The sequence below is a fragment of the Fundulus heteroclitus genome, chromosome 12 (assembly GCF_011125445.2).
Source record: "Fundulus heteroclitus isolate FHET01 chromosome 12, MU-UCD_Fhet_4.1, whole genome shotgun sequence".
Taxonomy (NCBI): Eukaryota; Metazoa; Chordata; class Actinopteri; order Cyprinodontiformes; family Fundulidae; genus Fundulus; species Fundulus heteroclitus.
This window is the reverse complement of record NC_046372.1, coordinates 6,038,135-6,062,529: the sequence shown is the minus strand read 5'-3', so window position 1 is coordinate 6,062,529 and position 24,395 is coordinate 6,038,135. Positions and strand designations below refer to the sequence as shown.

The 24,395-nt window shown below is 38.6% G+C and overlaps 1 protein-coding gene across 1 annotated transcript in view; it reads right to left on the bottom strand.

The window, feature by feature from the left end:
- The window catches only part of frmd3 (FERM domain containing 3), a 71,204-nt gene that overhangs the window by 19,017 nt on the left and 27,792 nt on the right, over positions 1-24,395 (bottom strand). Inside the window, exons 4-12 of the mRNA XM_036143827.1 lie at positions 20,451-20,532; positions 19,045-19,142; positions 14,423-14,546; positions 13,492-13,579; positions 10,785-10,858; positions 9,995-10,073; positions 9,621-9,656; positions 4,866-4,954; positions 2,282-2,356 (exon numbers count right to left, since the gene is read on the bottom strand). Coding sequence (XP_035999720.1) covers positions 2,282-2,356; positions 4,866-4,954; positions 9,621-9,656; positions 9,995-10,073; positions 10,785-10,858; positions 13,492-13,579; positions 14,423-14,546; positions 19,045-19,142; positions 20,451-20,532 — 745 coding nt within the window. The remainder of the gene's footprint in view (positions 1-2,281; positions 2,357-4,865; positions 4,955-9,620; positions 9,657-9,994; positions 10,074-10,784; positions 10,859-13,491; positions 13,580-14,422; positions 14,547-19,044; positions 19,143-20,450; positions 20,533-24,395) is intronic.

Below are 24,395 nucleotides of genomic sequence, written 5' to 3'. Positions count from 1 at the left end.
GGAAATCGGAGGCAACCGGACTTTCGTTCAGTTATTTATGAAAACGTTTCGACGCCTATCCAGGAGACTTTGTCAGTTCTGGTAGCTCACACTTCAGCAACCTGCAGTTGCAGCGCTGCTATTTTTTTCTAAGTCAGAAAGAACTGAGCGAAAGTCCGGTTGTCTCTACGATTTAAGCCTGTTTGCTGTAGCCATGACCCGGATAACTACACAGGCATGTTTCATTTGAGTAATTATATTCACAATTGGTGACTTCATAGCCATAGACTACATAGTTCTACCATTTTTTTTTTACAAATGAAACAAGTGTCAAGTGTTGCGTCTTTGCATTTGTATTCAGCACCTTGCATCAGCATCATGAAAGGGTCAGGGAGACAGTTGTGGAGAAGTTTAAAGTAGAGCTATATCAATCCATCGTCAGTTTGTTAATAGGCGGCACCACCACCCTTAAAATTGCAGGAACATAGTTTAGACATCATAACTGGCAAAACAAAAAGTAATTGTCACATCTGGACCAAACTGGAATTTATTTTTAGTGTAGGCCTCCTAATTTTAATGTGTCAATGCCCTGGGATGCTGGGCAAATGAGTGTGTGTGTCTCTGTGTAACCTTCTGGCTTCCACGGGGCTTCATGCTGGTCTCTAATTGGATAGTTAAAAATTCTCCTTGGGGTGCAGCTCTCTGTGCTCATTGCCAATCAGCGCTTTTTGTGTCTTTCTTCATCCAGTCAGACTAATTAATGGCACGTGTCAGTCAAAGTCACACCCCTGGCAGCCGAGGTTTTGCATTATTGTGCAAACGATGGATGAAACGCACAAGCCTCTATATGTGCAAAGACGCTGGAGGCATAACTAAAACGTCTTGTCGCTGTAACTTTTACAAACTAGAACCTCGTTTGAATGAAAATCAATGGCAAACTTTTCTGATTTTTACTTGGAAAACATTTCTTAAAAGCTTGTGTTCTTTTTAATTCACTTCAATAATACGCCTGAAATGTCATACTGGGTATTGTTGTCTTTTTAAACATAATTTCCCTGTAAACTACATTAAAGTAGTAAAAACTTGTATGACTAATTTCGTGAGGCATGACAGCTTCCATTGTTTTGCACAAAGGGAGTCTGTGGATTCTTACAGCTTGATTTGGGGGTCAGCGGGCTCCACCATCGCGTCTGTTAATGTATTGTTGTGAAGACTGATGGTAAAATTACAGCTCTGCGTGATGCACATGTACTTGTTGCATCCATATATTTTACTCTTCAGTGTTTCTCTTTGCCAGTTGTTCAGATGAATAGCTACCATTGATCTGAACGCCCTCTATTTCACTCGCTGATGAAACAACAGATGAAGGATCATGAGCTGTAAGTAAGATTGTAATCAGGGAAACTTTTTGGTATCAGAACAATGCAGCTCTTTGTTAAAAATATATTACACATAGGCTTATTCAGTCAAACCCGGAATATTCTACACTAAAAACTGAGTCTGTAAAGGAGCTTGTGATATTTGATACATTTATGGTATTTGTAAAAATTTGAGCCACAGTGGTTTGGGGAATTAAGCAGAATCACAGGTGAGGTTTAAAAACATGATCTATGAAGGTCTAGGGGCCAAAATGTCTGTGAAACTGCCTCTTATGTATTCAGTGAGTTTCCATTTATCTGGTAGCTCAACCTCTGACACAAGAATTACATTTTCAATTAATTTCGTTTGTATAGAGCTGATTCTTCACAGACGTGTCAAAACCAAAACGATCAACGAGTTGAACTAGAACCAAAGAGCTGGTATGAGAAAAAAAACACCAACAATGCCACCTAAAAAAGATTTAAAATTCATATTTTCCTCTTTTAAACAAGAAAATTCAAGAGAAAAGAAAGAGTTCTACAAAGTCTATGACAATATTGATTCATTTAGCAGGGTTTCCATAAAAAGGAAAACTGAATTATAACAAGGACCAAACTGGAATGTAAATCTAAATCTTCTATATAATCGGATGAATCTCATTATTTCTGTATATAAATTTAATCTGTTCTTTCTTGTGACGGCGGTGCTTTATGGATAAACTGAACGGGAATGAAGATAAGGTATGAAGTGTAAAAAGTAAAGCAGTTTTCTCACTTTTCCAGACACGGAATAAAATAAATCAAATTCCACACTTTTGTGGACTGATAAAGACTCTGTAGAAATCCTGCCTTTCATGCGAGCTTTTTGCTTCTTTTATCACGCAGATTTTCCAACTGCTCTCCAGCACCACGCCCCCGCAGATGAGCGCCGTACTCCGTCTCACCTGTATCTGAACCGGCTGCCTTTGAAGATGATGTTGCTGCTTGAGACGGTCTTTATCTGACTCGACTTTGCACACCTGACAAACAGACAGAAGAAGAAAACAGCGGCCCATATTCAACGTCACTTCAAAATGCACCGAGCACCTTTGCTTGGCAAGCCTTTGGGTTTGACGTTGCCTCTGCCTTTAACCCTTCTAGGATTCTGTCCACTGACTCCCAGTGAAAAATAAAGTCATCAGAAAGAAACGTTTTCCTAAACAACTCCAGCAGCATTATTAGTAGCGACACGTTAGTTATCTGCTTTCATTGATGATCTCAGCCAAGTATAACCTTTAAGGATTTTTTTTACCTCCTGCACTTTTTCATGAAGTTGGTTTCAAATCCTCTCTTTTTCACGGCAGTTTTAATAGTAGTCCCAGCAAAAATGACTCTTCGAGGTAAATTTTCAATGTTTAACCTAAAAGTTTATCATGAGGCCAGAGCATCAGTGATGCTTGGCAGCCATTTCCAAACTTGGTTTACTCTGATTTGATTTCGGGGTTCTGATGCTTGTCGGACATATGAGCTGGCTTTCATTCCTGCCTCCTCTGGCTGTTCTTAAGTGGTTTAAATCACATCTGACAGAGATTTATTTTAGTAAGCTGAAACTCAGCATCTAAATGTTCTGAACTGAGGTACAGGGTTGCACAAGTCTCAACTTTAGGGCTCTACAGTTTCCTGTTCATATGGCTAAAATCTGATATTTCCATACACTTCACATGATGTTGCCCCCCAGGGCTGTGTTCTCTTCCCCTCTCCTCTTCTCTCTGTACACAAATGGCTGCACCTCCATTGTCGTGTACACAGGAAAAACAGAATCTGCTTGTTTGGGGAAGCCCTAGCACATGCGCACTATGACTGCCATCGGTAGAAATTAATGTGCAAACGTACTGAAAGACAGCACTGTGGCAAAAAATCTCCCAGATTCATTCACTGCAATGTATTTAGTGAGGAGACCAGACTTGGCAAGCCTAACTGACTCAAAGCAATAAATATTTAATTACATTTACTGACAGCGTGGAAAAGGGGCTTGTGTCCTTGCATACAGTGTAGGTAAATATCTGGTTTTAACTGCGCTGTTCCTCCACTGGGAAATACCACATCATTTTCACAGCTACGCTGATAACAGGACCCGTTGTGTTGCCGTGACTCCTGAGAACCCGCAGTCAGACTTCAATTCAATTCAATTCAATTTTATTTATATAGCGCCAATTCATGAAACATGTCATCTCGAGGCACTTTACAAAGTCAAAATCAATCATATTATACAGATTGGTCAAAAATGTCCTATATAAGGGAACCAGTTGATTGCTTCAAAGTCCCAACAAGCAGCATTCACTCCTGGAGAAGCGTAGAGCCACAGGGAGAGTCGTCTGCATTGTACATGGCTTTGCAGCAATCCTGAGCAAGCATGAAGCAACAGTGGGAAGAAAAAACACCCATTAGCTGGAAGGAAAAACCTCCAGCAGAACCAGGCTCAGTATGAACGGTCATCTGCCTCGACCGACTTGCATGTTTCAATAATATTTTACATATTAAGTCGTGGATGACAAATGATTTTCTTCAGCCCGATCAAGAGAAAAACTTAAATTCTAATAATTGCCAGTAACTTTCAGAAATAAAGGGAGAAATGTGCAGCAAACATGTAAAACTCTCTGAATTCACCCTTCAGATCAAATAAAAGATCTTATAGTTACATTTTATTGTCGTTTTACTTTTGTTACAAGAGAATGACACTTTATCACATTGAGAACATTATTGACAGTCTTCGACCGATTCTCCTTGATCCAATGTAGAGACTTTAATAGACACTTTGGTTACTTGCAGAATAGATTGCTAAAATGTTCTACTTGCTGATCTACCAGTAAATAATACAACTCCTCTACATCTACTATAAACTTCAGCTAGATGAAAGATGACATAAACCCTAAAGAGCACTCACATTACTACAATTTTAAAGTCTCTGCATTGGCTGCCTCTAAGTTTTATAATGAATCTTTTAGGGTTTGGAGATGCATTCTAAAACTTAGAGGGTAACTTTGAGCAGATTTTTCTGATTAAGATTTTTTTTTTTATTTGTAATGCAAAATAAGTTAATTATACCTGTAATTCTAGTAGATCTTTGGTTGATTTTACATCATGTCTGTTTTTTGTTTTTTTGCTTTGAATAATTAACTTTTACATCAGTCCTTGAAATTTAATTTGCATTTAACTTTTTTCATCCCTGTTTTTTATTATTTTGATCTTGGTTTTAATACTCTTTGAATTATCTCCTTAATTTCCTTACCATAAGTGCATTTTCTCAGTCCTCTAAACCAACATCATTTTTGTTACCCATACACATTTCTGAGCAATTACTGCTATTTCCCCCCCTGTTTGGCCTTATTAAGCTCCATTTTCTTCCTTCGTTATTTGTTTTCTCCTCTGATTTTCCTCCTCTGCAAATCTTTTTCTATTGTCCGTAAAGTGTGTATAAAGCATTTTTTGGATGAAAAAGCAACGTTCAGTGAATAAACACGACAAATGCATTTGTATCTGCTGACGCACTTGTAAAAGGCCTGGTTCTCCACCCCACACTTCCATAGGTGCTTACACGCTGCAGGAGTCGAGGTGTGAAATGTCAACACCAGCTTTTTCTGCACAGAAGAAGGAGAGACAGACAGAACGAAAAGAGTGAACGATTGTCAAGAGACGTGCGAATGAGGGGGGAAGTGCTGGACATAATGCGAGGGAGCTGCACAAAACGCTGACCCACAGATCCAAAGCTGTAAGCTTAGCAAGATATGAGACAGATATAGTGATTTGGCCGCGGCGTTCAGCGGCGAGAGGGCTTGTAGCTAGCAGAGGGTGGGTCTTTATGGACAGGGAGAGGGGATTTATTTCTGTAGATGTCTCGTTTTCAATCCTGCGTGTCTGGTTACATGAGATACCAGATCGATATCGCTCAAATGCGGGGGTTAGAGTGGGAGCGAGAGGCAGAGAGGAAATGGTGAAGTCAATTTCATGGAAACACAATATGAGGCATACGTCAGAGCCAACTCTGATGTATTTCTGATTTATTTATTTTTTTGTCTAAGCCGTTTCCTTTCCTGCGCAGCTCCCTCTTTATCATGCATCAGGGGCGGTGCCTTGCAAAAGTGTTCGTACCCCAACTTTTTAAAACGGAATCACATTACAACCGTAAAGCTCAGTGTACTTCATTTTAAATTGAATGGGACAGACCCACACACGGTGGTGTATGATCGTAAAATGAATGGCATTCGTTTTAAATATAAAAGTCTTTTTTTTTCTGATTATCCTTAATAAAAACCTGTGTAACCAGCTGCCTTCAGAGGTCACCTATTTAGTAACAGTATGTGGTTCAATCTCAGTGTAAATGCAGCCTTTCTGTGAGCGCCTCAGAGGTTTTGTTAGAACCAGGGATAACGTTAGGGTCAGATTATAGCATATTAGGCCAAGCTTTGAACATCGCACAGAGCGCTTTTCAATCCATTATTAAAAAAAATGAAAAGAGTGTGGCACAAATGCAAACTTACAAAGACAAGGACATGTCCACCTAAACATGACGGGACGTGGCAAATGGACCATCACAAAAGAGCTAGTTGTAAGTTTCAGGAAGTCCAAACCGACCCCACAACCAGTTCATATTGAGGGAGAGGAGGTGGAGGTTGTTGGTACTTACTTACTTAAGTATCTTGGGCTGGGGGAGGAACAACAAGCTGTACTTCCCCAGGAGACTTTGACCTTTTTAAATCTGCGAGAAACTCTTGTGGATATTTTACCAGCGTCCAGTTAAACGCTGCTGTGTGCTGTGGTGGCAGCACCTCAGGTGGCCATTTCAGACAATGTTCAGCAACAGGCTGCCTTTCCCCCAGATCTGGACTAACAGGTTTGTCCCTCTATAAAAGAGGGATAGAGGATGTGGTAAGGAGCATTAGACCATGTCTGTCTGTCTGTGGAGGAGCTGCAGAGATTCAGAGCTCAAGTGAAAGACTCTGTTGAAACAACTGTTGATTGTGCACTTCAAAAATCTGTCCTTTTCAGCGAGGCCAGAAAAAAAAGGCATTGTTGAAAGAAACCCATTAAATCCCATTTGGACTTTGCCACAGGCCATGTAGGAGACAGTCAAAATGAGGTAATAGGACCTCTGCTCAGATTAGATCAAAATGCAGTTTTTAGGCCTATTTGTAAAACTCTATGTGTTGAAGTAAACCTAATAATCCACACCAACCCAAAAAATACACAAATTCCCTACAGTGATACACAGTGGTGGCAGCATCATGCTGTGGGGATGCTGTTCTGTAATACAGAAAAGGAAGCTGGTCTGGGGGATGGGCCTAAACACAGGTTATCACTGGAAGAAAACCTGTTAGAGGCTGAGAAACACTTCAGAGCGGGGTCATAACTTCACCTTCCAGCCGGTCAAGGACCCTCTCCGTGTTAAGTTCTGGTGTTTCTTTTAAATTTAGCTTTTGTGTCATACTCTTCTGTTACTGAGTTACTCATTTGTAGTTTTCTGCATTATTTTATTATTGTTTTCTTCAGTGTTCTCTTAATTTCTTGTTTTCAGTCTTCTCTGTGTTTACGTGCCAAATTGCCTCTGCCTCTATTCTCCGCTTTTCTCTCTCTGCTGCTGTTTCTCCGCTTATTTAGTCTCAACCTGTGTCTTGTTCCACCAACAAGTTTCTCCTCCCTATATAATTCCCTTTGCTTAATTTGGTTCATTTGCTTGTCATTCCCCTATGTCAGTGGTTTCTGCATTTGTGTATGTTGCCCGCTCTTTTTTGGTCCATGTTTTTGAATTTTGGACATCAGACCTTTTATAAGTTTCTAGACATCTTTATTTTTGCAGCATGTCATTTACTTCCTGAGATTAACCCCTCCAGAGGACCTACTCAATATTTATTTCTACCTGGATTTTTAAAATGAATCAGGAAAGTACATCTTTGCTTGTAAATAGCACATATAAATTTATTTTCACTTCAGAATTTTGCACATTGTGTGGCTCTGTCACATCAAATCCCAAAGAAATGCACTGAGGTTTGTGGTTTCAACATGACAAAATCGTGCAGACCACCGTTGCAAGGCAATATTAGGTTTGTATTGCAATTAACAAACATGCACAACAGCAGCTAAATCTGTGGTTACATGTGTGAAAGAGACAAGATGTTTGAATATAATTGACAAATAGTCTTTGGTCCCACGATGGCTGAAATGCTGATGTGTTTTTAAAGGAGGGCCTGAAGACATTTAATTAATGGTTCAACAATAAGCTGCTTTGTGACTTTAGGTATTATATATATATATATATATATATATATATATATATATATGCAATTCCCTGCACATTTATTGGCACCTCTGTTACTGTAACTATGTATAGGACATAGAATTAATTCATCTTTAATTGCTGTAGCGTAATGTTAAACTAAATAAATTAAATTGTTTACAACATTATTAAGAATAAATAATTGTTTTTAGGTTTTAAACGTAAATGTTATGAGAAAACTTTACTTAGTAATACATCATTTCTTTCAAAAAATTTACATAGTTAAATATCTATATATTCATATTTACAACAACAATATTTCTATTAACCTATTGTGTATATTGCATTTTTAATACGTAGTCTTGTGGTCTGCTCTCAGGGTGAACTTGCTTGGACAGCCAGCCCTGGGTCTGTTGTCGGTCTTTATGAATGTTCTCCACTTGTAGCTATTTTGATCTCTCCATGGTGTTTACTCTCACTTTACCAGTCAGGAGCACATCAAGGTAAAAGTATGAAGTTTAAACCTTCCTCAGTTCTGGACGACAATCTCTCATCCTGTGCGCCTGATGTCCATCTTCAATGGATGAGATTTTGAAATGTATATGGGAATAAACGTGGGGGTGTCCAAATTGTTTCCAAAATCAATTCTTGTATTGAATTTTGAAGTTAATTAAAGGGTCTGTTCTTCAGTTTTAATTGTTTGTTTATATTACTCATATTTTTCAGCATTGCTGAAATCGATATTAAATATCCATCTGATCACATGCGTTAAAAAACACAAAGAATACCTGATGGGATCCTAATGTTTTTGACATTTTAAAATTTTGATTTCATCCCCATAAAATAAGAATATCTTTTATGGATTATCTTATTGTCAGACCCCCCAACCGCTGCATGTCTACTCTTGAACTTTAAAAGGTCTGAATGCATTTATTTGCATTATAACACTGAGAATTTTATATTTGCAACATTAAGTATCAACGCTAGATAAAGTCTCTGCGGGTTGTTTTAAATCAGGCTTGCATTAACAGTATTGTGTCTATATATTTTTTATTTCACATTTTTTATTCTTGCCTTTATAAGGGAGTGAAAAAGTTGCAATCAGGCCAAGGTGGGAAACACGGGTGAGGGGTGAATCTGTGAATCTGTGACATGATCAGGTGTGTGGAAAACTCTTCAAAGACAATGATGACATACACACATAGACACCCAAAAACCAAAACATTAGGAAACATGGTTGGAAAGAAGAAACAGAAAAAAAAATGGTATTGATTACGCATCATATTATTGCGTAATCTAGCTAATTGATGTTGAAGCTGTGAGGGCGTTTTGGATCATGTGGCTGTAAGGATTACAGGACACAGTGAAGCGATCTTTAAAAACGACTAAAAAACAGAGACAACACAAGACAAAAGGACACAAACAACGCTAAACAACAAAATGAGGAAGACATAAAACGTCACTCCGATCATTCTCTGAGGTGAGGGCAGGTCTGCGAGGAGAGGCGTCGTGTTGAGGATTCAGTAATGCTTTGTGCTGCTGTGGTTACTTATGGCTACTCACCAGTGAAGACTATGTTTTTTTTTTTTTTTCACACAGAGAGAAGAGACAGAAACACAAAGATAAAACTGCATCTTCCGGCCTTTGTGAGTCGCCAAACAGACAAGCAGGCACACTGACATGCTGAGCAGCGACGGCAGAGCTGGGTTAAGCTGCTACGAATGAGGAGATTGGCGGAAACCAATCAGCTGAAAGGTAGATTAAAGAGCAAGCACGTTTTAGTCGCTTTAAACACAGTTTTTCGCAACAGTTAAGGTAAGCGGATATGCAAAGCTCCAAGAGTGCTGCTCCAAATCTACCACAACTCCACAGGATGTGCGACATCGAGACGAAGCACGTGTCCCAAATGTTGGGACACCCACTTTTGGTGCGAAGCATGTCTCGGATGTCATTTATCCGTGAGGAAATGCTTTGAATCGGGCCACAGTCAAAGGGCGTAATGCGAGGGAGACGATCAGTTGTAACACACGCACCATCCTGTTACAGTGAATCCTGCCTGTTAAGGAGATCTGAAACAGCGACACACACATATACATTTGTGTGTGATGGTGGACAATATTACAAACAGTGCAGTTAAAGACAGAACTATTAATACAGGTGATGGACGGGAACACGCAGGGGTAGAGGGGAAGACTGGAAGGAGAGGGAATGAGGGATGGAGAGGTGGGTTGATTTCAGACGATAGACGTGGATGTAAATCAGAATGACAGTCTGTGTTTCTGGACTACAAATGTTAGAGGGAGGAGATATCGATTTAACACGATGATGGGACTGACTTGTGAAGGTTTATCAGCATCACAGAGGAATATATGAATTAATACTTTTGAACGACAGAAACACTGCTCACCTCTTTCTGGACACCAATGACGTAAAAGGTTTTGCCTTCAAACTTTAGTTTGCTGACGTCAGCCCTGCAAAACAGATAATTCACCATAGAAAACACGTGTTTAATGTATGCAGGAAAAGATTTTTTTTCTTCTGTATACTGAAAAAGGAACACATTTTCTAGATTGAGAACAAAAAAAATCTAGAAATGTTGTCATGACATAGAGTTGGGCTCATAAGTTTACATACCCCATGGAGAATTTCAAATGTTTTTTCCGTTTTAGTGGTTTAAACTTTTCAGAGAATATAAAGGATAATATTTTTTTTTAATTATGTATTTTTTGTTAGTGGTTGGGTGAAGGCATTTATTATCAAACAATTGTTTCTATTTTATTTAATCAAGAATCGTTATTGTCACCATGTGTTACCATGGTGAATTTTTTTTTTTAGACAGACACATAGATAACATAACATGCAGACACAACAGCAATATTTTCACACTATACATATATATGTATATATGTATAGATGTATAGATAGATGTATAGATAGATGTATATATCAGACTGTATAGATAGTGTCTAGATTCGATGTATCAAATATCATGTATCTGCTGTAATAGATGTCTCGATGTATCGATGTCTAGATAGATCGATAATAGATCGATAGACTCGCTTCGCTCGCTCGCTCCTCACTCGCTCGCTCGCTCGCTACGCTCGCTCGCTCGCTCGCTCGACTCGCTCGCTCGCTCTCTTTACTGTTTGCTCTACCTGTTCTTTGGGCCTACTGCTTTTACCCCTTTTCTGTCTGCCATCCTCTTGTTTCCCTGGAAGACCACAAATCCTGTAGCTGTGAAACCCAGAAAGGCCGTCGAGCCTGTAAAGTCCTGGAAACACATAAACAGTGGGGGGAGGGGGGGGGGAGTCAATGATCTCTACTAAAATGGAAAGTAAACAAAATCACTTAATTGGATGTAGTGAGAGAAAATAAACTTTGAGCAGATCCGTGTTAGCAATCTAAACTTTTTCAGGTGTTTTTTTCCCCACTGTTTTATTTTGTCTTTTTTTTCCCCCAGTTGATCTCCAAATATACCATATATTCACAGTGTGTAAAAGAAGTATAGATCACATGAAATATTTCCTCAGTTTAATTATTTTTAATGGGGTTATTGCTATAAAATGAACACTTTATATTAGAAACAACTCAAATATTTCCCAAATACAACTAAATTGAAGTAAATGATCCCTTAAATAAAGGTATGTGTAATGCAATGGAAGGGTACAGGGAGTTAGTATTGAACACATGAAAAAGAGGAAGTTTTAAAAAGGTATAGAAAGCCCAGAAATCAGCTGAAACCTTTCAGCCTTTAGAAATCATTCCTGTCGCTATATGCAAAGCAATATCAGCTGGTTTAAAATGAACTGGTGGTCTCTAAAAAGGTTTCTCATTACCAAATTATTGCACAGAGCAGTAAGACTGGCACAAGAACGAGACCCTTAGAAAAGGTCTTACCGCTACAAAACAAGCTAATGGTTGTGGTTACAGCTGCATTTCCAAACATCTCAATGTTCCAATGAGGAGCCATAATCCAGACTTGGATAGAAGATCATTTCACTGTAAACCAGCCACAGCCATTAGCCCCTCATAAGATTTCTGACAGAGACAAAGGAATAATCAAAAGAGTTGCCAATGAGTACATGCATAGAAATCCAGAAATACGTGGAAGTAGCAAGTACAGTTTTCCCCATAAAAGCAACAACAGTTGCAACCGATAATGATGACGTCCAATGCTCACTGCATAAGACTCCACTGCTGAAGAAATGCTGAGGCTGAACTTCCTGTATGTCCTTGCACACCATGTTTGGAGGAGGAACGGCTTTACACATTGTCTGAAAAGTGATGTTCGCAGGTAGGGACATCTTACAACATATGATACTGGCAGACTTCATATAATAGAAGGAAAGGATGGAGAGATGTGTACCAGGGCATTCATGATAAGAATCTGAACATAGAATGAGTGTGCATTTCCAAGCAAGCCAATAATCCCAAACACCAAGGAAAGTCTTTCAGGGAGAGAAAATAAAAATGTTAGAATGGACCATATAACCCCCTGACTTGATTCCCATTATAAATATAGAGTAAAAAAAAGAAGATGAGGGTATATAGAGAGGACCTCAAATCCTTCAAGATTTGAAGAGTGCGAATGTGGAAGAACTGTGGTTATTACCAAAATAAATATTAAACAGATTTCTGTCAGTGAGCTCAATACTCATTCTCTGTGTCATTCCAATTTTTTTCACTCAACAATTATGGACTAATTTGCTTTTATTTCTTTACATTTGGATTACTTGGGTTGTTACAAACACCTGCTTTGAATTTTATGTCAGTGGCCCTGTTAGAAATATCTATCTGGGAAAAATGTTAGTGTTCAACACTAAATTTTACTCTCTGTCATCCACAATCTGCTTCAATGAAAACAGTAATTACAACCAATCAGTGGAAAAACGTGTTAAATGATTCAAGGGATTCATCTCAAACACAAAGACTTCTTTTTTATTGATATTCCTGGTCCTGAAATTATGGGCAGATTTCACAAATTTCTTTGAGACTAAATATATATTATAGGCCTACAATTAAATGCACTTTATGTAACAAACTCCTCTTCATCATACATGAGAATACAAGCTAGCATGAGATGTGTTTTCAGGTTGTAAACAACAGATTCAGCTGTTTTTATTATGGTCCAACTGCAAAAAGGGAATAAATAATGTGACTTGCTACATCAAGAATGTGTTTGGACTAATCAATATGATTGATCGCTGGAGTTTTTTTTTCCCCCTTTAGTTTTACTGGAATAACTTTTACTGGAATAACAAAACAAAATCCACTTATTTGCATCTGAGCCCTGGAGCATTTCCTCATTATTTTAATCTCTGCCTCATCCTCTATAGATTCTGAGAAAAAATGGGTTTTATTTACATTTTTTTTTCCATTTAACTATAAAGGTCATGATGTAAAGCTACGGATTAATAGTAAACTACTGTAGAAAGGAGTACACCAAGCAGGTTTAACTAGTTTCTTGATTTGTAATTTTAGATAAAAAGTTTTTTTAAACTATCTTTGAGTCTCTTTTTAAGAATAATAATAAAAAAAGGAAAGTTTTACTTTCAGACGGCAAAAATCCTTTTATAACGAGTGTTATAAATGCAATCACAAAATGTAGCAATCTGTTGTTAAATGGCAGACATATTAAACCTATTTATACATGACACACACAGATATTACTGGATTACAGAAAACCAGATGAGGAACAGATGGAAACATAATTCAAAGCCTTCGAAATCAATTTACATTTACTGATGATTAACGCCGTTCATTCTTTAATTCCTGTAGTTTTGTTTATAGGGGAAAAAAACATGTTTTTTTTTTCTTTTCTTTTTTTCAAAAAAGTAGACTTGCAACAGTTTCACCAGAGGAATTTCATTAATAAGGTAACATTTACCTGTCTGGATTAATTACCTTGCATGGATGAGGGTCGACGCCGTACGTTTCCAGGCTGTGTGCCCTTTGGAGCATGTTCAACTCTGCCAGTGCCGCACACTGACCCCTTAGATAGATGAAAGAATGCATAGACACAGAATTTAAGCATCACTAAAACTGCACTTTCTATTACCAGTCTCTGTCAGTGTTTTAAATTATGGCTTTCATTATTGTGACACAGGTGTGGACTTGAGGGGGTCTTATCAAGTGGCAAATTTTTGACAAAGACTTGCAACATTTAGTTCAACATTAAAATTGTGCCCACTGCCTGTCTCCATGGGCAAAGTTAAACCCCAAGTCCTCTTTCAAATGTCTTGACTGTAGAAATCCACTGAACCCTCTTTAGCTCAGTGTTAATCTACATGCTGTTAATCCTATCAGTCGAACCCGTCGGGGTGGACCGAAGGCTCTTGTGGGAAATGATGGGTTTGCCTTTGATGTGCTGGAATCGTCGCAAGCGTGTCGGGCACCAGCTTCGTGAGGTAATTTACGTCAGACACGAAAAACAAACAGCCCAGTGGAGAGGGTTCATATAGCCATAAAAGAAACGTAATAAATGGCACGACTGGAAATGTCAAATTATTACCTGTTAATGTTTTGCAATTTTCTTGAATCCTACTACCTAAGACACCGTTGTCCAACAGAATATATGAAACGTCTCTGTTTGTTTGTTTGAACTACATTTTTAATGCCGATTAAAATGATAAAATGCAATGAGAGACAGGCATCACATAATTAGTCTTATAGTCAGTCTTTTTGTTCTCTGTAGGTATTACATCCTGTTCTAAAAAAACAGATCACAGCAGTGAGCATCTGCCTCGACTAACATCAAACTGAAAACACGGGCCACGTTCCAGACAACAACAAAAGAACCCCATCAGAGACACACTCTGCTGTGTTGTGTTGTTACCTGAGCTCGTTTTTGTGTATTTCCATAATCTTCCTCTCCAGTTTGAGGGACTGCTTAGGGAACAGCTTGAAGTCTCTGATGTAGTCTGATGGATGCTCCTCTGGGTCGTAGTCTCCGAGCTCGGCTGCAAGAAAAAAGGGATATTGATGGAGTGTTTCTGACGTCTAGCAGCGTTATCGCCGAAAAGTAGATTATCTTAGAGCAAAATATGGAGGCAAGGCATATAACCTTCACAAGTGTCCCACAGTTTTTGCTGAATCTTGCCTTAAATCTTTCTAATTGTAGGAGAAGTTTCAGTCTGGATTTAGAGGCAATCACACCAAAGAAGCAGCAGTGAATGAAACCTGGTGGACTTTTGGCTGCAGGTGTGCTGTTACATCTGCAGGTGCTTGACGCAATATAAAAGCAGGATCAGCCTGTGTTTAGTAACATTTATCAGACAGATTTCAGTTAATTTATGCCGACCATAAGCGTGCTTCGTTCGCTGGAACTCTCCAAGCATGCACAGCTTTTCTCCAGCTCCTCTAGTTTCTCCTATGGTCCAAAAACATGCATGGCATGTTAGCTGGAGACTCCAGATTGCCCTGGAGTACCAGTGTCTGTGTGAGAGCTTGCTTGTCTCATATGTCTCTGTGTTGCCCTGTGATGGACACGTGAACCCAAGGAGGGTGTACCTTTCCTATCGATCGTTGATTTGCACAGAATTACGATGCTATGCACCCCTCAAGATTAGAAGGAGAGAAGAAATTTCTCCAGATTGTTTCAAACCTTGGTGAGCTCGTGTAGAAAAATGCACCATCAAATTATCTTAATCTTCACTTGCCACTCTCATTTTGATGAGCTTTTCTTTTACATGCACGCCCTGGGGGATCCTTGCTGTCTTTTTCAGGTTCAATCTGCTAAAACTATGACGCTTCATTAAATCTTGGTACTTAGAAAACCAAACAGCAACTATTGAATGAATTGAGCTAATTCTGTTTATTTTTTCTATTTTTATTTGAAAACCTGTAAGAATCAGTGTAATGAGTCACAAGGCTTTGATGCCAAAGAGAATGCCAATAGGATTTGCACAACAAACGTGAATATAAAATGTTCGCAGACACCTGCTAAAATGTCCCATCCAAAGTAAAACCTTTTATGTAACGTCTATGCTGCACAGTTTATCTTAAAACAAACAAAACTGTCACATGTAGCAATGGAAAAAAGGGTGCTGAAATCAGATTTCAAAGGTATTATTCATACCATTTGTTTGAAGCACATTTTGATTTAATGCCAGTACTCAGATTCCCTAGGCACACACCTTTATTATTATAGTGAATCTGATTAACTCAAAATAAAGTTCAGCCGCTCTGGTGAAGTTTTCCTAAAGGCATCGGTCAAGAGAAAGGTACAAAAATATCCACTGCGTTTTATATATATATGACAATTAACTGATCTGGTGTCTCTCCTCCTTGTGTTTGTTTAATGAATGTTTTAGGTGTTTGAACCTGACAGTATGCCACAGTAAAATCATCAATAAATGGAGAAATTCTGGAACAACAGTAACAGTAATGAATGTGGAGCAACATGAATTTTTATTGATAAAAAGACAAGATGTAAACTGGTCAGTGAGGCTTCCCAGAGCCTGATAATAATGTGGACGAAACTCTGGGAATATCTGGTTAGTTCTGCTTTTGTTTTACATCTATAGGTCTCGATTAAAGACAGAATCCCTTTTTCCAAAGAAAACATCTAAACCTGAACAAACTGTCACCAACCCAAGTGTTTGTAACAGTCTGATGGAACCGAATCACAACTTTTGGCCATTATACATTCATTCATTCATCCATCCATTCATTAATTTTATATACCCGTTTATCTGGGGTCAAAGGGCTGCTGCCTATCTCCAGCGGTCATTGGATGAGAGGCAGGGCACACCTGGACAGGTCGCCAGTCCATCACAGGGCAACACACAGACACACGGGACAAACCACCACACACTCGCCTCTAAGAGCAATAGATGGAGAATAATCAACCTATCGGTAAGGTTTTGGACAGTGGGAGGAAACCGGAGCAAGATTACCAAACAATTTCCTTTAACAGAAGAAAATGTACGTTTTCGAAACTTCCAGCCAAGATACAATATGAAATCTCAAAGCAAGAGATTTAGTTACAATCTGATAAATCAGGAGAGCCTTTGTGAATCAGAGTTTTGGCAAATATTCACACATCATCAATATGTGAAATGCTGATGGAAAACTACTAAAGACGACCAAATCTTTAAAATAAATCAACGGGTGCTTCGATAAAGCATCCATTTAAGGGTGTGCACACTTCTGCAACCAGGATATTGCTGCTTTTATTTTATAATTCCTTTCATTAAATTGTACAGAGAAAAAAATGTCACATTAAATGATGAAAAAAGTAATGTCAGAAAAAAACAGGCATTTTAACCAAGAATTTTACACACTGAATGATGTCCAAATGTGTAGTGAACGGTTGACCAGAAGCAAATTGTTTCAGCGGATCATCAATGGACTGTTCCCCATCAGGGAACCGTTTCAGAAGCATCAAATCCAAAACTAATAAACTCAGAAACAGCTTCTTTCCTAAAGCAATCACGCCCTGCTGAGAAGTCTGTGGTCCATCATATGTTACAATCACACTACTGCTAATGCCTTTTTTCACTCTTATTTCTCAGGAAATGCCAAATTGAACATTTCTGTAAATGATGCCTTAAGATTACTGCACAGTAATTACTGCAGGCATGAGTGCATCATTGAAGGAGCGCTGAAGGATTAATTCATGCAACGTCACAGTGGTTCATATCGTTCACAAAGGGGACTGATATCAGATTTATTGGAGTCTGATACGAAACTTCACAATTTCACATGGTGATTGATCATGCAGATGCTGCTGGACGTGTTTGTGTCTATCTGTGTTACTTTAAAAAAACAGATAAGTTTAAGTCTGGATTTGTTTTTTTCAGTATCTCACTGCACCTTCTGCTGCATCATTTTTTTCTTATGAATCTCGTGTTTAACCCTCTGATGTTATGGCTGCCTCGTCTGAGCAAGAGAGGCTGAGTTAAGAAACACAGTTTAAAAAAAAGAGATAAATGATTTAAGATTGCAGCTAGGATGAAATTCACATTTTTTCCCCCCCTTATTAAACGTTCATTTTCACAAACGTCGGTACCAATGTGCAGCTGATTCGGACGAAGTCAAATTGCTTATTGGATCCACATCAAATCCCCTTGACCCACACTGGATCCCTTCTTGATTAATAACCATAACAAAGGGTAAATTAAAAACTTGCCTTGAGTTTAATTTAACAGTAATCCTCAAACTGTTCTCCAGCTCCCTAATCAACACCTTTAATAAAGTGGGACGGGGACCTGTCCTCGTTAATCAGAGCTGCCAATGATACGCCGCAGACACGCTCTGGGTTGAGATAACTCAGCAAGTCGCGCTCTTCTCTCTGAGGACACGAGCCAATGAGAGGATGTTAGCACAGCTCACAGACGTGTGCATCAGCCAGGAGCTTTCATTTACACGGCAGAGCTTCCTAATCCATATCAAAGCGACTGTGATATGACGTTTATCTGTTACTGTTAATTGAGAGAAAAAGGGGGGGGGGGTCACTTTTTATCCGTTTTCCCTGAGGTTTCCATTGATATCTTGGGCTTTTAAAATGGGGGATTATAAGATCACTCTAATAACTTCAGCTGCTACTTGATAATGAGCAAGAATCCAGACAAATCGGCCAACTGCTGTGACAGTCAGAAACGGCTTAACGCTATTGTTACAGCATTACCACATTGTAACACTCTGTAATTTTTAAAGACTTTAAAGGAGCAATAAGCAAAATTTTACGACTAGCTGGGCTGGAGGACTGTCTGTAGACCAAAACAAGACGTGTGACAAGCCACGCCTCTCTTTACCTCCACTCCACTCAACTCCAGCTGTACTTACAGCACCCCTCATAAAGATGTATTCAAAGGCCTCTTTTACTCTAGCGGCAGAATGTCAAATTAAAAATGAAGCCTTTACTTTGTGTTCATTTAATAAATGTGGAATGTTAAACACATTAGGAAATTATGATTTTTTAAGAAAAACACCTGAATCAGACTTGTTGGCCCACCTGCTGTTTTTACCGCCCTCTTTTTACCCTCTTTTTATCATGTTGTCCTCTCTTCAGCTCGCTCCACAGTTTTCCACAGGCTTTAGGTGGTTGTCATGGTGGAAGGTAGATTTTCTGTCTGGTGCGCCATCTTTGTGTTGATTTGGCTACATGTTCTGGCTCATTATACCAGTGAAAGACCCAGTGATGAGCTTTTTCCAGTTTTCTGGCAGAATGCACTTGATCTTTATTTAAAATGTGGCATCTCATAGAGTTCATGACACCATGCACTGTAGCAAGTTTCCCTTGTACATGTGATTAAAAAAAAAAAAATCACAGATTGGGATATTTTCCCACTCTGTATAAACAAACTCAAATTAAAGACTTTATCTAAATCTTTCTACATATGCTACTGATATCAAAGATGAATTTCTTTGGAAGACTTCTAATAATAAAAAAACAAAAAAACATTTCTTGGGTGCGGACACACGGTCTCCCCGTCGCTCTGATCTGGTCCTCACCCTGTACGATGCAGGCTCCCAGATATGCAGCCTCAGCAAAGGGGCACAGGAGGCGACCGTGGTAGATGTCTCTCTTCAGCTGGAGGTACAGGAGATATCTGGAAGAACGGAAACAACCACAGATCAACGGAAAAGAAATAAACGGAGGAAAATCCTTTGATTTGCAGCAAAACTTTATTTATTACTGCTTTGAACCCATCCACAGTCAGAAAATATTTCTTTTTTAAAAACGATTTAAACATAGGACTGTCGTAGCGACACCGACCATACAGCAGAGCGGTGCTGTGGTTACTATAGAAACAGCTTCCCTGCAGACGTGTCCATGCTGCTAACGTGCTGATTTGTCTGGTTTTTACCTCGGAGACACACACACACAAAAAAAAAAAAAAAAAACGTGGATCTGGAAACGGGGGACACTTGTTGCTATGGATGCACATGAGTTTCTAAGTGAGATCCCATCAACCAGTGAGATTAGACATGATATCAGACCAATTCAGCTTGGAGGGTGAAAAGTGGCAGAAGGAAAGCATCACAGATTGAATGGAGAGAAAAGCCTGCAGCTTTAACTAAATGGTTTTCATTTACAAGCTGCAGCTGCATGGATATATTAGCCCAGAAATAGCTACAACACACTTATTAGTTGGGTTTTACATTTATGTATTCTTACACTTCCTGGCTTTTTTTGTGTCAATCTGCAGATATCTGTGCAACAAATAGTACAGCTTTCATTTTCCCCTTTTCTGCTAAACTTGCAATAGTAGCACATACTGTAAAAAGAAAATACTGTAAAAAATAAATAACCTTCCAAACTAACTTGAAAACCGACTCCTTTGTAACCCTATAACAAATGTTTTCCTGGGAACTGTTTGGTACCACCAGGTGTTTTTTTTTTTTCTTTCTTTGCCTGTTTATAGACCTTTTCTGGTGGAAAATTGCAATTATTTGATCTAAGTAGATGTTTTAAGGTCATATATGTTTGCTAATTTTCACTTTTTTTTTTCTCTTAATTGGGTACATTTTTCATTCCTTGATCTCATAAAATTCATCTTAAGTAATGTTTAAAAGTCTCACACAATTTCCTTTTAAGCTGGGTATGTTATATTTAATAACTCTACACTACTATTTGTTCAGTCTCATATTCTTATTTCTACAATATTTTATCTTGTGTGAATGTTCCATTTTGTCTGCATCTTTGCTGCTGATACAACTGACTTTCCCCGCTGAGGAAGAATAAATAATATTTCTACTCTGTTGCATGCTGTAAACAGCTTGAGAAATATGGTGGAAAGCTGCTTTCTGCTCCTGTTAAATAATTCTATAAAAAGTAAACACAAGAACTGTCTATTGTATGCAAAATAAACATATTTCTACATGAATAAATTATATCTATCTGTGTTCGTTTTTACCTGGTGAGCTCCTCCTTAATTTTCATGGGCTCGTGGGGGTAGAACTTGACCCGGAAGCACATGGTGTATGGCTGCTGAGCTGCTGGAGACAAGAGAGACAAAACATATTCAGTACATTAGTACATTATTGAAAAATACATTTCTTTCAGTAACTCAATTGATTAATTATGTAGATTGGCTACACACAGACGCCTCAAGCCTTTAATTCTTCTCTTCTTTATGATGATTAGCTAACGCAAGCATGACATTAAGGTTAGAACATTAAGCAGCAGAAAGTGTAATACATAAATGTGGGCTTGAAAAATGAAAAGTATGTTTAATACCCGCTTAAAGCTCCGTATTTTCAAAAGATACTTTTAATGTAATGAACGTGCCTCGTCAGAACGCATACTCTAATCCATTAAATATGACTGAAAGTGGGAGAGGTTAGATAAAGCCTCCCCGGCCTGCATGTGGTGCTGAACTGAACGCTTTGCTGCGATGCTGGTGAAGAGCTAAAGAAACAAAGAAGTCCTGGGAGAGTAAAAGTATGGCTTACGGAGTTGTTAATAATTTCAGCGGTCAGCAAAGAAAAGAATGCATTTCATTTACTGTCGAAAAATGTAGAAAGCTAAAAGAGTCAGATGGACGAACTTACAGAAAAAAAAAGGTTTTAATGAGATGAATGTGTCAAAATTCACAGGTCTGGTGTCCTAGCCCACAGAATTTGGATAAATAAACAAAATGAATAAATAAATAAAAGTTTGTATCAGATTTTAAAGTGGCAGAGTCACACCAGAGGATTTTTGACATGCTAAAAAACACAAACAATACCTGCAATAATTTCTTTAAGCCTCAGTATTTAAACATTCAACTTTCAATGTCACCCAGTATAATGGAGACAGATCCGCATGACCACTGGTTTCAAGAAGGGGATTGCAGCGCACCAACAGCTTATACACTTCTCCACGTGCTGGTTGTAGTGATCTTTTGGTAGTTAACATTCTGTGCAAATTTTTTTGCAAAAACAACAACGTAGTCCAGGTTCATACAGTAATAACTTTAAAATACAACAGCAATCTACCAGAGTGACCTCTGTTTAAAATATTTTCTACTCAAAAAGACAAAGAGTTTTGCTTTTAGAGATCGTTTAGCCTACTTCATGTTGTCAAACAGATTCTATTCAAGTTATGTGTTGATGCTACAGGTCTGGCAGCAGTGAGACCTGGATGTGTCTAAAGAAACTAAAACCAAAAGAATGTGGTTAGTTCATGGTTAAAGAATGGGGTCATATATATTTCTAAAAAGAACTGGATTAGTTTGGATACCTTATTTTCTACAATAAATAAAACCATCTTTTGAAAACGGTTTTCTGTATTCACTCAGGGTATCATCTCATATGAAAATTCTGAAACATTTACATGTGTCAAAAAACAAACAAACAGGAAGCAAAATACATTTGTGAGGGGTATATCTTAGAACTCCATATGATGCATCCCAAACATAATGTTTTGCACAACTTTCAAGTAATAAACACTGCTTGATTTCCGCTGCTGCACCTCAACACCACACTGATATCAATTCACATCCATGCTTACGCTGATATTAGTCATTGGATAGCGGCAGACATGGTTATCTTAAAGCAAGATGTATTGTTTCCCCGTTTATTCATGTGCAAGACATTTGTTTTTGGTGAAGCTCAAGCATATTTTAGATACTTTTATAAGGGTTAGTAAAAAAAAAAAGATGCAGAATTCCAGCTTTAATCATTGGGAAAAGGAGCATTACTGAGGAAGAAATGAATATCCTCTAACCAGTAATCTTCAGTGTGCCCCCTCCAGCCTGCCTTTAAAAGCATGAGCCCCTGTGGTATTATCTAGCCATGGAAGAAGAAGAAGAAGAAAAAAAAAAAACAGCCCACATCTACATAATACATGCTGAGCAATGTGAAAGATGCAATCCTCCCACCAGCTCCCAAAGAACTTGAGCTGCTTATTTGCTCAGGCTTAAGGGACGGCAGCCGGGTCTCTGAGAACCTTCTTGAGAAAGGCCGCCGGTCCAAAGCGTCAGGTGAATGTGACGTCTGCCGATGTGCGTAAGCTGGGAGCCACAACAAGTCCCCCAAAACACGAGCCACATAAACCTGATTTTGGAGGGAAACGAAACGCTGCCACAGGCAGAGCTGGTGTGTCATTTCAAATCAAATCTTTTCAGCGCTCTTCCTCCATCCTCTTCTTTCTTTTCCTTCTTTCAGTCCTTTTCTTCGTGACAAACTCGCATATCTCTGCTATTCTTCTCGCTAATCTGACTTCCTTCTTTAGCAACATTATCAATCATTGCTGTCGCTCAATCAGTCTCAATTAACCCCAGAATATTTTGCCTTTATCACTGTTGCCTGCGCCCTTATTCCATCATCCCATTCCGGGTTTTACAGCGAAATCCATGGCCTCCCATTTTCACAGAGGGAGAATATGCAACTAATAGCTCTTTTATTAATTTATAAGAGGACAGAAAGAACAGTGCAGTCATTAAAAGGGTGGGTGAATTCTGCGAGGAAGCGAGGACGCAGGAAGAGAGAAAATGAAAAACACAAATGCACCACCTACTAGATGGAGAATTACGAGAGAACAGGAAGAAAAGGGGGAATAAAAACATGGATGCCAGGAAATATTAAAGCTGGGAGTTCGTAAAGAAGATCTCAAAACCCCCAAAGTGGATTTTGTTTACATTTTTTATGAAGCAAAGGCAGATTTTCTTATCCCCTGATGTATTATCTTTATTTTTTTATTTTTTTTATCATTTAACAAAATTAAATATGCCCCACAACTTACTGATATGAAATCAGAAACTCAGGAGAGGACCTTACCTCATAGTTTCTCAATAAATACAGTCATAGTTAGTATCTGCTTCTCAAAGCTGGCAGTAAACACAAAGCTTTAAGCAAACAATCTTAATGTTGCATGTTTACCCTTTATCTTAGGCTACAAACATCACAAAGAATACAAGAGATTCATTTTCTAAGGAATTCTTTGCTAACTTTTTAGGAGCAAACATTTATAAATTCATGACCTCAGGCCTCCTATAATTGCTTTTCCAAAATATGATCAAACCAAAGCCTCTTTTTCAGTGTAAATGGACATGAACGGGAATTATTTGGTAACACCAAATATTTTCTGATAATGATGTGTTCACACCTTGCCGCTAAAACCAAATATGTACAGATACTGTATAAAGGACGCGGAAGCTTATTTCTGGAAGTGTCTGACATTAAATCAGACTAAATGTTTTTTAGGTCAGAAATGGTTGCTGAGTTTATGTCAGTGTGCTAAAAGCTAGAAATATGATAGATTTACATTTGTAGACAATTTATTTTGATCATGTTTCAGCTCTGCCTACAAATGATGAATCGGAGTCAGAACTTAGCTTTGTGATGGCCACTTCCAAAGTTTTTGTCCTTAAGCCTGTTTGTCACTAATCCGGTGGGATACTTAATGTCATTCTTCTTTTGTAAGACCCATTTATGCTCACATTTTAGCTTTCTTAAAAATTACGCCTTTAGATGTTGTTTCTGCATGTCATTTGTTCATGAAGCCAACTATTTTGTGGAGTGCACCAATCCCTCCTGCATCAAGACACCCACGAAGCACCATGCTGCCACCCCTGTGCTTCACACCGCATGCAAGCATCCATCTGATCCAAATGTGACTCAAGTCATTAATGCCAAACAATTTGATTTATTTTTTTAATACCACAGACATGTCTGTAAAAATGATAGGGTCTCTCTCTCTGTCTCTCTCTCTGTCTCTCTCTCTCTCTCTCTCTCTCTCTCTCTCTCTCTCAGTGCATTTGCAAACTGTACCGTTTATATTTCATTCGGAGTTACGGCATCTTCCTGACGCCTGACTGAGTTATCTTTCAGCCCGTGTTAGTTCAGGACTGAATTCAGTGTGACTAGTGACACTCTCC